Raw genomic sequence first — 16,467 nt, forward strand, 5'->3', positions numbered from 1 at the left:
AAATCTTATCCCTTTCTTTTTTTTTTCTTTCTTGTAAATTGAAAAATGACAGTCATTATGTCATTTTTGGAGAAGACATGTTGGTTGTTTTTTGTGGTCCTGGCAGGTTCTTTTGGAGGACTGTTTAGTGTTTTCTAGACCAAGGAAAAGCTGGCTGGCACCAGAGGCGCCTCAGAGGATCACAGATGGGCTCTGGGCCACCTGTTCTCAACACAGTCCCGTAGACTGCTAAGAGGTGGGAATTGCACACCAACAGGATTACCTTCCCCTTTCTGCTCCTCTCCTTTCATACAAAGGAAATGAAGACCTGGAGAAATGAACTGTCCAAAGTCATGTCTACCACAGGAACAGGTTAGAGACTCAGGCTTTTGCTACTTTGTTTGAAGCATTTGGGATTTTTTTTTTTGTACCTGGAATTGAACTCAGGACTTTGCGCTTGCCAGGCAGGCGCTTGTGCCCCTGAGCTATATCCCTGGCCCTGTCCAAAGCATTTGGCAAGCTATTGCTTTTCCTTTAAAAACAAATAAGCATGAGATTTATCAAATGCTAAACTGAGTTAGTAAGAGATGCTCCTCCTCCCATCTGCCCGCAGGTAGGGTTAGGCCTTACCCAGGTCCTCCCCCACCCCCGCCCCACACTCACCTGTGCAGCTTTATCCAAGGATACACACCTGCACAAAAAGATCCCATGTACTCAGGGGCAAGAATCTTGAACGAGACGGAACAAAGCCATTAGCTCAGAAAATCAAGCCTTGGCTTGGGAAATGTTTTGACACACTCTTGAGAGGGTAGAGGGAGGAGCTTGAAGGGCAGTGGCCCTGAGGTCCTTTTAGAACAATAACCAGGCCCTTCCTTTCAACCCCTGTCTACCCCTCAGTGGTCATTAGAACGTTTTCCCCTCTCACCTCTTCGCTAGGGTTCCCTGAGACCTGTGTCCTGTCCTGTGAACTATGCCTTCTCCAGCCCTGCAGGCCTTGGACATGCCTCTCTTTCATGCTTTTTCGATGGGGAACTGAGCTCATCTTTCATAGTCATCTGTGTACCAGTATTCTTTGCTCAGATTATGAATGCTGTGCGGCCAAGTGCCTGGTACATAACAGTCAAGTTGAATGAATGGAGGCCCCTCTGTGGGTCTTCCTACTTGCTCTTTGCCTCTGCCAGGAAGCTTACTCTGTGCAGGATGGGGTCTGCCCTGGCTGTATGTAGATCAGAGCTGGCTGAGATTCCCCTTGCTTTCCTTGCTTTCTGTCTCCAGAGAGCTCTGAGAGGACCTCACCGAGGTCCTCAGTGTGGGCAGAGTAATTGAACCAAAATGCCTGAGGTCATGCAGAAAGCAGGAACCAGGTTTCTCCTTGGGCCACCGGGGTCAGGTGCGCTGAGGTGAGCTTCTCTTAAGGGAGCACACTTCCTAGCAGGCTCCCACCTATGGGTGGGCAGCCTCTGACTGCCTCATGCCTCTCAACAGCACATGTGCCTCTTGCTAGGAGCCTTTCTGCAGAGACCCTTTGGGGCTGCAGCCTCCCTCTCTTCGGTTCCTGCGGCTCCAACTTCTCTCTGGGCATGCTCGTTTTTAAAACTTTCACAAAAATAGCTTCAAGCTGGAAAGAGGAAAATAAAATAACTCTGGTGTCTCTTTGCTAAAAACAACAAAGCAACAGCCTGTGAGCAGCCAGCTCTCTCCAGCATGGATATCACAGGAGGCCTGATTTCTTCTGCTTGCCTCAGTTGTGGCCAGCCTCGTGGGTTCCCTGTCTGAAATCACGTGCCACTAAGTACTTTAGCTGACCCTGTGAGGCCACAGGGAACCCAGCCTTCTGGCTGGACCTATAATTATGCCCAACTTCCAACCTTCGTGTCATCACTTGGGTCACTTCTGAAAATGTGACCCCTGAGTGTGGCACATCACCTCTGTCCACACAATTTTTCTGTGTCTTCCCTGAAGAAATGATTGCACACACAGTTACTTGTTTGAAGTAATAAAAAGCATCCTGCCATTCATTGGAATTTATATTGTATCTTTTTTTTTTTTTTTGAGACAGGGTCTCATTATGTAGGCCAGGCTGGCCTTGAATTCACTGTGTAGCCCAGGCTGGCCTCAAACTTGTGACGATTCTCCTGCCTCAGCCTCCCGGATACAGGCATGCACCACCACACCCAGCCTATATTATTTCTTTTGTTAACAATAATTATCAGAAGTTGACTACTGATTTGCTCTTTTGCTCTTTTGAATTTCATACATATACCATATATATATGATATATATATATACATATATATATATACCATATATATGCACAGTATACACACACACACACATATATATTTTCTTTCTTTCTTTCTTTCTTTCTTTCTTTCTTTCTTTCTTTCTTTCTTTCTTTCTTTCTTTTTTTTCTTTCTTTCCTTTCTTTAAACAGGTTAAGTATATAGGCCTGGTCAAAGCTGAAGAAAGCTATGATCCCCAAATCAGGAGGGATAGATAGATATGTGGGGCCCAAAATAACACAAATATGTTCAAATATTCTTTTCTCCATCACACATTGATCTCCTTTTTTTTGTTGTTGTTGTTGTTTCCTGAAAGGAAGCCAGAGATCTAATGAAGCAGTTCAAATTGCAACTTAAGCTATAGATTTTTAAAAATTCATGAAGCTGTTAAACTAGAACAAAGCAGAAGGATCAAACAGACTGTCAACTATTTGAACAGACATTTCATTTGGTTCCTGTCCCTGACAGGAGCAGTCTGAGGCCATCCTTTAGGGTCCTGTCCTTCTGCACCTGACAGTCTAGGCACCTGCAGGACATTGTCCAGTGAGATATAGTGACGGGTGACTTTGTGTCTGAGGGCGACTCACCCCCTGGAAAGTCTGGAAGAATGATCTCTTCCAGACTTCCTTATTTTTTGTGAGTTATCTTGGCAGGTCAACAAATAGGATTGTAAGCGGGGGAATTTAGAGTACAGTGTACAACTACTGACTTACTGGGGGACACTAGGTCAGTTTCTTGGAAACTAGGCCCACTTCTTGAAAATTAGGTCAGTAGGTCTATGCTGCCCAAAGGCCCTGTGGTAGGCAGAATAGTGGCCACTAAAGATGCCCGCATCCTAATCCCTGGAACCTGTGCCTGTGCAACCTGGCACAGCGACTTTGAGGATGTAATAAATTAACCTTGTAGAGAGGGAAATTATGCTGGAGTATCTGATAGGCCCAAAGTAGCATCCCGGGGAGGAGGGAGGCAGGAGAGAAGTTGGAGTTTAAGGGAGATGTGTTTAGGGGAGGTCAGAGTAGGTGATGTGAGAAGCATTCGACTCATGGCTGGCTTTGAAGAGGCAGGAAGAGGCCTTGGTTCTGGAATGTGGGCAGCCTCTGGAAGGTGGGGAAAAGAAGGAAGTGGATTCTCCCTGGGAGCCGTCCGAGGGCAGTGTGGTCTTGTGGACACCTAGATTTTAGCCCGATGAGACCTATGTCAGACTTCTCAACTAAAGAACAGTAAGACAATACACATGTGCCATCTGAAACCACAGAGCGGTAATTTGCTACCTCGTGATAGAAAACAACACTGCCTTTGCCAGACACTACTCTCTGTTCCTAAGAATTAAAGCCCAGCTTTGTGAGCAGCTGAGGCAACCCCAGCTGAGCGTGCTTGGGGAAGGAATTGTGGGGTGTTCTGTCCCAGCTGCTCTCTGGCATTCCCACTCCTTCCAGTTCCCAGCCATGCTGGTGTGTGAGGGTGACAGGTACTTACAACTCGTCCCACTGGGTGGGGGAGGTAATCCTGTCACAGCACACGGCGTCTGACGGGGTTTCAGGGGATCACCTGGTCCTGCATCTTCCCTTCATACAGACACTGTGTCCATCCTCAAATTGAGGAGCTGAGCTGAGAGAGGGACAGGGTCTCACTGTAGTCCCACTGCTAACTGAGAGAGGAAGGTCACGGGTCAGGGCTACTCCTGGTATAGGACGCTTTTCAATTCCTCACATCGTGGCAATTGCGGCAATAACTTTTCTTTGTGTTAGTGGGTTCTTAGGAGAGGGTGAAGGGAGGGGAAGAAGAAAGAGAAGAAGGAGGAGAAGAAGGAGAAGAGGGCAGGAGGAGGATAAGGAGTAGAATAACAAGAAGAAGGGATGGAGAAGAGGAGAAGAAGGAAGAAGAAGAGGAGGAGGAGGAGGAAGGGAACAGGATGGTATAGTAGGATCAGAGCCCTGAACACCAGTCTGGCCAGTGCTTTCTGTGTATATGTGTATGAAGGGAGGCCACAATGACTGTGAGTCCTCACTGCTTTCTGGGAGACCCTGGTTGGGAGTGGGGAGAACTGAAAGTTAGGTTCAGGCGACTGTTATGGGACTAGTGTGGTGTCAGGAGGACAAGGGTTCTGCTTAAACAGGAAGCTCTCATTTGCTACCAAGAAGCTTAAAAGGTCATGGCCCCCTGTGTCCTAGAGAGGCACCTCCCAACCTCCCGGCTACCTGGACCCCTCTCAGGAACATGGAAGCAACATTGCAAGGTGACTTCTGGAAGGACAAGGCAAGTTGCTGTGATCGGGGAGAGGAGGAGGGTGGAGGAGAGGTAGGTCACAGCCTGGGCGGAAGGCTGTGCTGAGGGCATTTGTCCAGCCCAAATTCACACAGAGAGCTGGCTGGAGTCAGGGTCACAGATAGAGGGCTGAGGGCCTAGGAGGCCTCTTGATGGTTTTCGGGTGTGAGTTGTCTGTTTCTCTTTCATGGTCTGGGACAACATCCTTCAGAACACGGCTATAACCTGAGTCATGATGTCACAAAGAAGGTTGTGGACAACCATTTTCATGAGAGTTATAGGAGTTAATACAGAGTGCACACGTTTTGTAAAGGGAGGTTCTATTGCATGAAACTTTGGCTACATATTAACGGCTTTGGCCTAGCAGGTTGAGCTCTTTCCTGAGCCCTCAGGGACAGAGACCCAGATGCAAAGAAAAGGCAAAAATGACACAGCCTTTTCCACAAGACCAGCTTTTAATATGACTGTGATTTGAAGCACGAATAAATAAACTCCAAAGAAAATGGAAAAAAAAAACCAAACCAAACCTCAACATCAAAACCAAAAACGACAAAACAAAGCAAAACAAAACAAATCTCCAACAGACAAACAAAAAAGTCCCCCCAATAAAAAAGAATCAGACTGTACAAGCTGTGTCACAGGGAGAGAAGAATGAGGTGGCGCCATGGATGGATACTGGGGTCACCCAGGCCACTGTGTCGCCTCCACAGGTGCTGGGGTCAAAGGGAGGTTGGTGCTGGGCACCTTCAGTACCAGATCCCCATGGGCTGTTTTGGGGGGGAAAGGGGTTTGTGGGCAGATCAAGAACCGTCACAAACTACACAAGGATTCAACATAGTAGAGTTCTGTGATTTCCCTCCTGATTGTGCAGTTTTGACTCCAGCCTGGCCTCACAGACGAGTTGGAATCTGGTCCCACTGCAGAGGCCAGAGTGGACGCTGGAAACCACATGGTGGAACGTCATGTACAAGACAGATGGAGAGTGGCGCTGTAAGAAGTCCGAGCATGCAGGTGCTTTATACATCTGGCAGTGAGATGTGATGGCAGGTTGGTTCTGGGACTGTTCCAGAGTGTGACTCATCTCTCCTACGAGGGACGCACAGCGGGGCCCAGGGACGCTTCATGTCAGACGTGGCCGGAGCGAGGTTTGGTAGAAGTTTGCAATGTGTGCATAGGGGGCTCTTGCTTCTTTCCGTCATCAGGGGCCATTCCACCTGAGCTTGCTGTCCCCTGTCCTGGGTCTTGGGCCTTAAGGTCTGTTTGGAGGGTGCTGGGTAGCCTGAGGGGTGTCAGCAGGCAATCTCCTCCAAGGTGCCCAAGGCCGTCTGCAGGGGCACGTTCACAGTGTGGCTGATGGTTTCAGAGTGGTTTGGCATCGTGTCGCAAGTACTCTGCAGGGAAAGGGAAGGTGGGTGTCTATCATTCATTCAGCAAAAATTCATTTCAGGGTCAGGCAGAAAGGGTTGCAGCCTCTACAGCTTAGGACCAGAGCTGATCAGAGTTTTAGGGTGAGGGCCTTCCAGGGAGGAGTAGCTGTGAGTCCCTGAGCAGAGGGAGGCTCATATGGCTCTGAGTCTTCAGGAGGCTGCAGGCTGCAGTGGGCAGGAGGCCAGGAGAGACAGGAGCAGGGAGATTAGCTAGGAGGCTGTGCCAGGAATTTTGGGGAGATTTGACATGGATAGGTGGGGGAGGAGGAGAAGGATGGAGGGGTGGCCATAGTCTGAGACATTTGGAAGGGAGGGAGGTGAGGTTACAGAGGTAGCCACCAGTTGCTGAGCACTTCCTGTCACCTAGGTACTGTGCTGATCCATTCATCAGCATCATCTCTCTTAATCCTCATGACAACGCTCTGAGCCCCTAAGATCGTATGCAGATACTTAGGGAGGTTCAGTAACTTGCTCCCCACCCCAGGCACATAGCTAGGAAGTAGGGAATCTGGGATCCAGACAGCCCTGCTAAGACCAGAGCCTGAGCCTCTCTATACTGCCCTCTCTTTCCCCAGAGGTTGTCTTCTGTCCTCCTGCAGAAGGTGCTGGAGAGATCAAAGCAAGATTTTTAGCTTGGCAGATAGGTAGGGACAGCATCTGGAACAGAAATGGGAGTCTATGCAGGAGAAGGGGCTGGACTCATTCGGGATTGGTTGACTTGGCGGGGAAGAGACAGTCACTCACTGGATGTACCCTCTGAGGTGCTGATCTGGGGTTCCCCACTGGGTGGGGAAAGTCAGTAATACCTGCACTGGCCAGCTAAGACCTTAGCCAGGAATGACTGAGTTTGGAGGGAGGATGATGACCAACCAGAACCAGTGCTGCCTCTCTGGCTGGACGAAAAAGGTAAAATAGGGCAGTGCTAAGAGGTGCCCATGGTACATGTCGGGCGCTGTCTTGAGTGCCTGTGTGGACCAAGTCATTACCGCCACACTGTCACCCTACAGAAGGGTGTGTCTTTACCTTCTTTTTGTATTTGAGGCCACTGAGGCCCACAGGCCAGTGACACACAGCTTTTGAGCGTCAGAGCTGGAATCCAGGCACCTCTTACCACTGCCCTATTTTACCTTCAAAGGGGATAAATGCTGGTAACACTCTGGTCCCATTTTGCCACCCCCAGAGAATAAGGAAGTAGACCTATGAGAGCCTCTCTTGCTCTCCCCAGGCCGTGAGATGAGTGGAGTAGCCCTGTGGCCTAGGAAAAGCTGTACTGGGCCAAGCAGGACCCTCCTGGGACCGGCTACATCCACGGTTCACCCACTAGCCTTTGGGGTAAGGTGCAGTTGGAGTGTCCGTGGGCTTGGGGACTGACAGGGCCTCACGAGCCATGGAAAGGTGTGCAGTGAGCCGCACCTCTCCTGCCTGGCCCCAGTGTCTGCCTTCACACTGCTGTACAAGCCACACAGGAACTCAACAGCTCCCAACCCCACCCAGGAACGGCCCTTACCACATTCTCATCGTGGCTCCCTTCATCCTCCTCTTTGCCAAGCAGGTCTAATAGCTTCTCTTTGATCAGCTGCAAAAAAATTCAGGAAGGGGGTGGTCAGGCCAGGAAGATGGTACAGAAGTAGAGGGGACTTCCTTCACTGGGCTCCAGTGGGGAGCCCCAGAGGCAATCGGTCTGGGCTGTGGCTGACACATCGTGACAAGGACCCAGCCCAACAGATAACTCCGAGAGCCTGTCTGTTTTAACCCAACCTTTGGCTGGCATGGGGTTTTGTTGCTGGACAGAAAGCTTGGAAAAGGGAGTAGGAGGCCTGTCATGCAGGGTGGGTGGTGTTCTCTTGCGAAAGAGAGTTAGATAAATGGCAGGGTGTGACTGGTGTGACTGGATCCCTGGTGGTCCCAGGAGCAGCCTGGGACCCCCTTTCTGAGGTTGGGCCTGGGGGACAGACCAATATCCACTTTCAGGGACTGAGAGTTGTCCAGTTCACATGATGAGGGCACTCCTGAGTTGCTGACATTTTATTCCTAACAATTGAAAGAAGTCCTTAGCCAGGTGTGGTGGTGCACGCCTGTAATCCCAGCACTTGGGAGGCTGAGGCTGGAGGATCATTGTGAGCTCGAGGTCAGCCTGAGCTACAAAGTGAGCTCAAGCCTGGCCTGAACCGCATAGCGAGACCCTGTCTCAAAAGCACATAAAAAAAAAAAAAGAAAGTAGTCCTTAAATATGTTATTTGGTGTGAGTCGGTTGCTACAGCTTTGCATAGCTTTTCACAAGAATGAATAAGCAAAGTAAAATATGGGTTAGGATCATCATGTAGACAGTCTCCAGAGGACCCCGGCCCCAGGGCTCCCACAGCTCCCGTAAGGATTCCCAGTGGCCTTAGGCCATAGGCAGCCTTCCCTGGGCGGCAGAATGCTGATCTATGGCTCCCGTGTGCTGGCCTGGGATCAGGAGGTCCAGTGGTATCTGCGGGTCTGGGCACTTCTTAGGACTTCTGTGCCTGTGTCAGGAGGTGCAGTGGGGTGAAGGGCACCGCTGTGTCACAGCCAAGGGGATGGAGGTGCTCATGGTGTCAGGACGGGGCCTGGGACAGACCGTCTGCAGGCTGCATGTCCTAGTGCAGGTGAGCTTGCTCACCCAGTGCTGCTCTTCAAGTGGCTGCCTGAGCTCTGGTGCTCTTTGCCCAGATTGGTGCTCAGTGCAGCGTCCAGGGGTGCGGCCTCTGGCTGGGTTCTCCTGGCAAACTCCAGGAGCTCCCCGTGCAGATGCTACTGTCTCTGTCCGAGGAGCTTCCAGAAGCTTTGTTTTGGCTGCCTCTTGAGGGAGACATCTCCTCAGACAGAGCAGGCAGGCAGCTGGTATGCAGCACTGTGTCCTCGCTGGGACTGGTCAGATGATGAGAATGGCCTGGTCATGGAAGACTACAGGGGCAGTGACTGCAGAACAGACTTCCCAGAGGGCAGGCTTGTGCATGGTGTGTGTGTGTGTCTGTGTGTGTGTATGGTATGCATATGTGTGAGTGTGGTATGAGTGCATGGTGTAGGTAATTGTAGTGTATATATGTGTGATATGTTGTGTATATAGTGTAAGTGTGTATAGATGTGGATACACTAATGGTATGAACTTGCTGCCTCCAGCCTTGCTCCAGTGGGGCTGAGGGGCTGCAGAGTCTGGCCTTTGCTTCCCACCCACCCTCCTTGCTGTGTAGACAGCACCAGCCCCTGGCCCAGGATAGGACCATGGCTTCCCACACGTAAGAGTCCACTCTCACGCCCGGGCCTAGGCTCAGAAGATGACAGTGTGAACTCCAGCAGGAGTAGCAGGCTGTGGGTAGGTGGGCGGAGGCCTTTGCCTCTGCCATGCCTCGGGTCTAAACCTGGGGGCAGGATGAGGATATGGTCATTTCCCCAAGAGCACCCCTAGCACTTACCTCATAAATGTAATCAAAGAGCTCTAGTATTGTAAGGATACTAGCACCAATAAACAACCCCATCTGACCACCGATGTCACCTGGAGAGAAGGAAAAGACCAAAAAGGTAGTTTTACTTATGTGGCTTCCAGAAGGGGGTGATCTGACGAAGAGGGAGGAAGCTAGCACTCCTGACTGTGCCCCTCTGCAGGGGCCTGGGCCGTGTCACCTCACTACGCAGCTCTGAGCGCTGAGTGTGCCAGCGTCCAGCAGGGGTAGGGGGATCCTGGGGTGGCCCAGTGATTCTCAGGATTACACTGACTGCATCCTATGTGGTTCTGCACTGGGAATGGGGATGAGATGAGGGTCTTTGCCCTGGACCGGGGCATAGTCTAGCCTGGGGCCCATGTGTCAGTGTCCTGGGTGAAGGTCTCAGGAACAGTGTCAAGACAGACACCCCCATCCACCAACCGTGGTATGGGCACCTCCCATTCCTGGGATTGGGTCACAGGAGATAAACCCTCTCTCCCCAGGGGAGAGATATTGACCAGGGGTCAATGTTCACCATAGTCTCTTTTTAGAGCAGAGGTTCTCACCCTGAGGTGTTGGGGCCCCCAGGGTCAAAGTTTTGCTAGATTTGTCTTCTGGCTCCTGGCATCAAGATCTCCTGGGAGCCTTGCTACCCATGTAGATACCTGGATATTCTTTGGGGCTAGAGAATCACAATCTCTGAGGTTGAGGTATGAATGTCGAAGTTTTTAATTTCAAAGATGGTTTTCAGGCCCACCAGAGTTTGAGAACCACTTTCTTAAGATCTCAGATGCTTGGAAACCCAGTGAAAGAGATGGCAAGATGCATGTGCACCTGAGCATTTGTAGCCAGACAGCCCACAGCTCTTATGAGAGTCTCAAAGGGTCCAGGAGCAGCAAATAAAGCACAGGGCTCTGGGTCTGCAGAGTGCCTGCCAACTTGTGTGGCTTTGACAAGCCCTGACCTCAGCAGCCCTGCCTCCAAAGGGTTTTGGTGATGGTGATCCGAAGGGAGTGAAGGGTTTGAACTGTGAAGTCCTTCCCAGCTCTGATCTCTGGCTGTAAGCCACTGGGTTGGCTGGGGAGAGGGGTGGGCTTGGAGGTATTTTTTGTGGGGAATGGGCCTACAGTCCTCCTGGAGATCCCAGACTGATCTCTTGGTCTGAGGACTTTCTGGTGGGCAGACCTGCCCCACTCTTCTCCTGAATACGGCTGGCTGGAGCCCAACACTGTCATCCCCAGTGAAAAAGAATAGATAGTGGGGAGGGAACCTAATGGTGGACTCAAAGATGCTCCCTTTCATGTTTCTCCTCTCTGATTGTACTCTCTAACGTCTTTAATGCGGGCTTACTGGGGAATGTGCATGTCTAAAGGTGTACATCAGTTGTGAGGGTTGAGTTTGTGTTTGTGTGCAGCAGGGCTGGGACACAGTGGTATGGAGGGGTGTGTGTACTGAGGGGTGAGGTGTCTGCATGTGTTTGTCTAGAAACAGGCAGAGTATCTGGCTGATGATGGCTTTATGTGGGTGGCCACCTCTGCATAGGCACACTGAGTGTGTCTGGGTGTGTGTGAGTGTAGGTTTGTGGAGGTGGGGAAAGTTGATGCGGATGTTTAGCATGTGTGAGCCTGCGGGGGTGGGGGCGTTTCTGTGTGTGCTCTGCAGGGGTAGGTAACAGATATGTAGTGTCCTGGCCTGCAGTGTGTCTGGCCAGGTTGCTGTGTGCATGGTATGTCTGTGGAGCTATGTTTGGTTGGTGTACGGGGACACAGAGGTGTGCATTGTGTGTGGCACATGGACCCATAGGTTGGTATCTGCACATAGGGTGGGGGGTGCGCCTGGGTGGGGTGAGTGTCTGTACACTGTGGGTGCATTGACTGTGGATGGTGGTGAAGGAGGGCCAGGCTGGGCCTGATGGCTGAGGGTTTGCAAGTGGCACATGCTGTCATCACAGGAGGTACAGATGGCAGCCTGATTCCTCAGCAGGCTATTCTGGGTGGGAACAGTATGCTGGGAACAAGCTCATGCTCATATTTGATGCAGATATGACAGATTCAGAGCTCAGGCCCTCCCTGATCAGAGAGAGAGAGAGAGAGAGAGAGAGAGAGAGAGAGAGAGAGAGAGAGAAAGAGAGAGAGAGGATGATAGGTTGAGCCTATGCTGGAGGAGGGGAAGCAATACAGCCTGAGTCACCTTCAGGACTCACAGGGGCTGGGTGGGGGCATGAACTCTACTGTAGCCCCCAGGGTGTGAATCTCTTGGCTTAGTGCCTTTGGCCACAATGACCTCTGCTGCCACCTGAACCCACCTGGCATTGAGCTGTGGCCCCGTTACTGGCCTCGTATGTGTGAAAATGGCCAGGTGGTCCCCTGGATGCACCAGGCGGGACTGATGACTACCTAAGTGTCAGAAACTGCTACTTATAGCCTTTCTCTGGGCTACAAGCCTTATCATGTCTAACCATCACGGCAAATTCATAAAGTGTATACTATGAAACCCATTCGGCAGACAGATATGGTAAAAAACCAGCTGCCCACATCCTGATGGCTACATACAGGGGCCCTCGGGTTTAATGCCAGCTCTTCCTCCTGTGTGTCTAGGTTGAAGGCTCCTACCCTTCCTAGGATACTACTGTCTTCGGTTGAGTCCTAGAGACAGCAGCTGTTTCTGTCCATAGGGAACAGACCTGGAGTCCCCTCTTTAGAGTAGGTGGGAGATGGCAGAAAGGCTTGAGAGGTAGGTCCTCGGGGCTATCCACTCTCAGGGGTCTTGGGAGCGTGGGACAGGGTTAAATCATTCCCTGTGTCCATTGTGTGTGTGTGTGGGGGGGGGCAGAGCAGCTAATGTCAACTTATGTGGGTGGCAGTCAGGTCGGTGGACACCTGGGGAGAGCAGCCCTTTTTTTTATGTTTGACAAAGGACTCTCGCTCAGTCCAGAGCGCAACACCTGGTCTCAATGTAGCCAGATTGCCCTTGGCTGGGTTCCATCTGGGACCCTGACCGTGTCGGTGTCTCTTCTTCCTTCCAGGCCTCAGGAATCTGACTCTGCCCTGGGAGCAGAAGACCATGGAGTCTAAGAGGCAGGGCTGGAAAGGTCCTGAGGGGCCTTTATGTTCACCATTCTTATTGCAAGGGTGTGTGTGTGGGAGAGTGCTGAAGCTTAGATTATCGATTGAATTGGGCCCCAGATCTCCCACACTGGAATTCTACCCTGTCTAACCCAGGAGCCGAGCAAAGAATGAGGGAGTAATTAGTAAATTACAAGGCCTGACTTCTTCAGAAGCATATATATCTATGGGTTTGCCTGCCTCCCGCCCACCTGCCCTCCCTTCCTCCCTCCCTCCTTCCCATCCCCTAAGAGATGCGGAAATGTGTGCAGCAGACACTCTGACTTACCAAGTAAGGCAGCAACTTCATACGCCTTCTTCTGCTCAATTGTCTCGTAATTGAGAGCTTCAAAAAATATATCCAGAACAAGGATGTTCTCTCTGCAGAGGGAATATTCAGTACCGCACATGGTTAGAACCATCAGCATTCACAGGGATCTCTGATTTCAGCTGTTTGGGGACCAATGGAGAAGTGGAGGCTCAGGGAGCTTGCCCACAGGCAGGATGGGTTAGTGGTGGCGCTGGAACTTGAAACTGAGATGCCAGCTCCAGCCCAGGACCTCGGGCTTCTATCAGCTGCCCCCTTTGCCCTCTCTGAACCCCTCTCTTGACATCCTTTTCAAGAGTCCTGCCTGGCTTGTAGGCTCTGAGCCCTAAGGTCCCACCTGGGTCCTTAGCATGAAAACAAGTTCAGCAATCTCTTGACCAGGCTGGCTGTGGTGTCTGTCCCAGTGGACCTGCTAGTGGCCCTGCCCAGTCCCAAGAGCCTCCAGATTCCTCCTGCAGCTGAAAACCAACTTCTCCTCATGGAAAGTCCTACGCTGGCTTTGCCAAATCAGAGTGAATTTCTAGGGGGCAACTGATGTCTGGCTTGGATATGGGAAGTTCTAGCAGACGGGATGTGGCTCGCTTTGCTCCTCTCCTAGGAAGATGTGTTAACGAGATACATCTTGACAGCAGAAATCATCACTGCCCAAAGATGCTCCCTAAGCAGTGGGGCTGGCATCTACATCTGCATCTACTTAGGTGTAGCTCACCCTGCCCTCCACACCCCTGTTCTCAGCGTGCTGAGCAGAAGCTGTCCCTGGATGGGGTATGGGTCTTCAGGACGGAATAGCTGGGGAAGAGAGGAGCAGACCCTTCTTGCCCCATGCACAGCCCACCCAGGAGTCATTCAAAGCCTCACCATGTCGTGCCTGATTTATGGCAACTGCTTCCTAACAGGCTCCCTTCTCCCCATTTTGCTGTCCACACATCTCCTCTACAGTCATCTGAAGGGCCTTCTAAAATGATCACATGGATCCAAATGCAATCACATTGCAATTCAGTTCTTTGGTCACACAGCAACATTTCAAATGCTTGACAGCCCCACACGTCTAGTGGCTACCATAGAGGATCCCGCAGATGTGGAACATCTCCGTCTTTACCGAATGTTCTGTTGGAGAGCAGGGGTCTGAAATATAAATGTGAGCCTGGTACTGTCTCACACTTCAGTAGCATCCTGTTTTTTTAGGTCGAAGTTCAGCCCCTGCACTCCACAACCTCCCACTCCCCCAGCTCAGCCTAACAGACCCTCTTGCTCTGACATGTCCACCTTCCCCTGTGTCTCTTGTCTACCCTGTGCCAATTCTCCCTGCTGAGCCTCTGCTGGGACACCCTCTTCTAGGCCCTTCATTTATTCACTCCCTTAGAAGATATTTTTTCAGCATCCACTCTATCAGATACTTTACTAGTACTTGATAGGCAGCAGAGAACAAAAAAGAGAGGCTCCTGCCCTCAGGAGGTTTTAGATCTAGGGGAACAGGCGGGTAATAAAACAAGGAATCACAACTGGAATACATAATTACATACTTCAGTCAGTGCTGTGAAGGAAAAAGCAGAGTAATTGGAGAGAAAATTAACAGGAGGAAACAGAATCTAGCTGTTTGGGGCGATGCCATTTAAACAGAGATTTGCACATGGAGGAACCAGATAGGTGGACAGTGGCAGGAAAATAGGCCAGGCAGAGGAAACAGAATGTGCAGGGTCTGTGTGGAGAACTCCTGGGCATCCTGAAAATCTCTGAAGCTTTTCATGACCTCACCTCCACACACACTGCAGGCAGTGCATCACTTTCTCTCACCATGTGTGTACGTGGACGTGACATTCAGTTGTGGACTTGTCCTCCTGGGAGACAGCAAGCTCCTCAAAGGCAGTAGCTGAGCCTTAGGTCATCTTTAGATTCTGAGCATGGCACACCCAGGTGCTCAGTTCATGTTCGCTAAATTGCACTAACTGCTTACTTTTGCCCTCCTCCTGCATTACCTTCAATTTCCTCCTGATCCATTCTCTCCTCTTCCCCTCCCCAGGATGCCCACTTAACTTACGAGATATATTTTTCTGATTTGTTGAATTTCTTCTCCAGGTACTTGGCTGACGTTTTGCTGGGGATCTTCACCATGGAAAGCTCTTTGTTGTAGCGGGTCAAGTTGCAGGGCGTCCTGCAGAGACAGTAATTGCTGTCCTTTTCCGCCAGCAGACCTGGAGGGGAGAGGGCGTGTGGGGGGGTCTTAGTCAGGTGAAGGGACAGGGACTTCTGGTCCAGCACAGCTGGATTCTAGCAGCTGAGAAGTGAGCTGGGAGGGAGTGCTGATCTCAGGAAGGAGGGTGGAGGAATCTTGGAGATAGAGGACCTGGGCTTTGGCTGTAGGTTGGTCTTGTTTTCTTTTGGCTTTCGGTACCGGTACTGTCGTGTCACCCTTTAAAAATTGTTGGAGGTGTTGCCTCTGTTGAGAATGGGCTCCAAGGCAGTCCCTGGCCCCTTGATTCCCATGGCTTCCTTCTCTGCTTCAGGACTCAGTGTTCTTATCCACAGAGTGGGCCAACATGGGAAGCTATTGTACCAGGAGCCCAGAGCTCCTCCTCTGCTGCTGGGGTACACATGGCAAGGGTCCTCACCTCTGTTCTCTGAAGACAGCCTCTCTGTAGCTGGAGCCCTTTTCTCCCTTTCCTTTCTTTTAAGCATTATTCTCTCTCTCTCTCTCTCTCTCTCTCTCTCTCTCTCTCTCTCTCTCTCTCTGTCCTTTTCTCCTTCCCTAGGAATGGGCTTAAGAGCACACTGCTCACAATTCTCTCTGCTTGTCCATCTCCATCCCTTACAGACTTCCAGCTGGGGAGTCAGCAGAGTCCTTCTAAGCAGCACACACCCAGCAGGCTGGCTCGGAGGAGGGAGGGCTGCGGGCCTTCCACTGAGCACACGGACTGTAAACCTGACCTTGCCTCCCGGCCTTCCCCTTGGCCCTGGGCTCAACAGAGCATGGGAAAGATGGGATTGCTTTGGAAGAACCTTGGCTTCTCCAGGTGAACACCAGCGGAGTGTGTGAGGGAAGGTATTGCCGCTCTTCCGGTGCCCATCTCTTCATCTCTGTTCTCCCCCTGCACCCCTTAGCATCCTCTGTTCTCCCTGAAATCTACCCCTTCATCCTCCCCTCCATACCTCTCTTCCCTCCCTCGGCCTTGTGTTCTGTCCCTGTTGTGTTCACCCCGCTCCAACCCTCACCCTCTTGCATGGATTCCTTCCCTCCTTCCTTCCACCCTCTCCCCTCCCTGCAGTGAGACTCTGTCCTGCCCAGCCTCTTTCCTCCCACCCTCTCCCTGCTTCTCCTACCCCCCCACTCAGATGACCTCTGTGACCTTGACCCCAGCCCCCACTCCCAATGACCCCCAGTACTGACCTAGAGCAGGCTCTGCACACTCCTTGTGCTGCTCTGGCGTACAGAAAGGGGCATCCCCTGCGCAGAGAGACACGGAGGGACAGTTAGTTACTTAGGCAGAACTGCGCATGTCAGCAGTGTCTCCCTCCTGGGGGCGGTGATTCCCTCCTGGCACCCACACGGGCAGCAGCCTCCAGAGTTGGAAGAGAGTCAGTGGTCAGGGTGTGCCCCGAGCTGGAAGACTGTGCTCTGATCTGCTCTGTGAGCTTGGA

At 51.3% G+C, this 16,467-nt stretch overlaps 1 protein-coding gene across 1 annotated transcript in view; it reads right to left on the minus strand.

The window, feature by feature from the left end:
- Positions 1–4,962: 4,962 nt before the first annotated feature.
- Asic2 (acid sensing (proton gated) ion channel 2) overlaps positions 4,963–16,467 on the minus strand; it is a gene marked incomplete at its 5' end in the record, with an annotated part of 242,526 nt that continues 231,021 nt past the window's right edge. The window contains 6 exon segments of the mRNA XM_005402835.2: positions 4,963–5,917; positions 7,461–7,529; positions 9,391–9,470; positions 12,793–12,884; positions 14,870–15,023; positions 16,217–16,273. Of these exon segments, the coding sequence (XP_005402892.2) occupies positions 5,816–5,917; positions 7,461–7,529; positions 9,391–9,470; positions 12,793–12,884; positions 14,870–15,023; positions 16,217–16,273 (554 nt within the window).

The sequence above is a fragment of the Chinchilla lanigera genome, unplaced genomic scaffold (genome assembly GCF_000276665.1).
Source record: "Chinchilla lanigera isolate Chin_1 unplaced genomic scaffold, ChiLan1.0 scaffold00080, whole genome shotgun sequence".
Classification (NCBI taxonomy): Eukaryota; Metazoa; Chordata; class Mammalia; order Rodentia; family Chinchillidae; genus Chinchilla; species Chinchilla lanigera.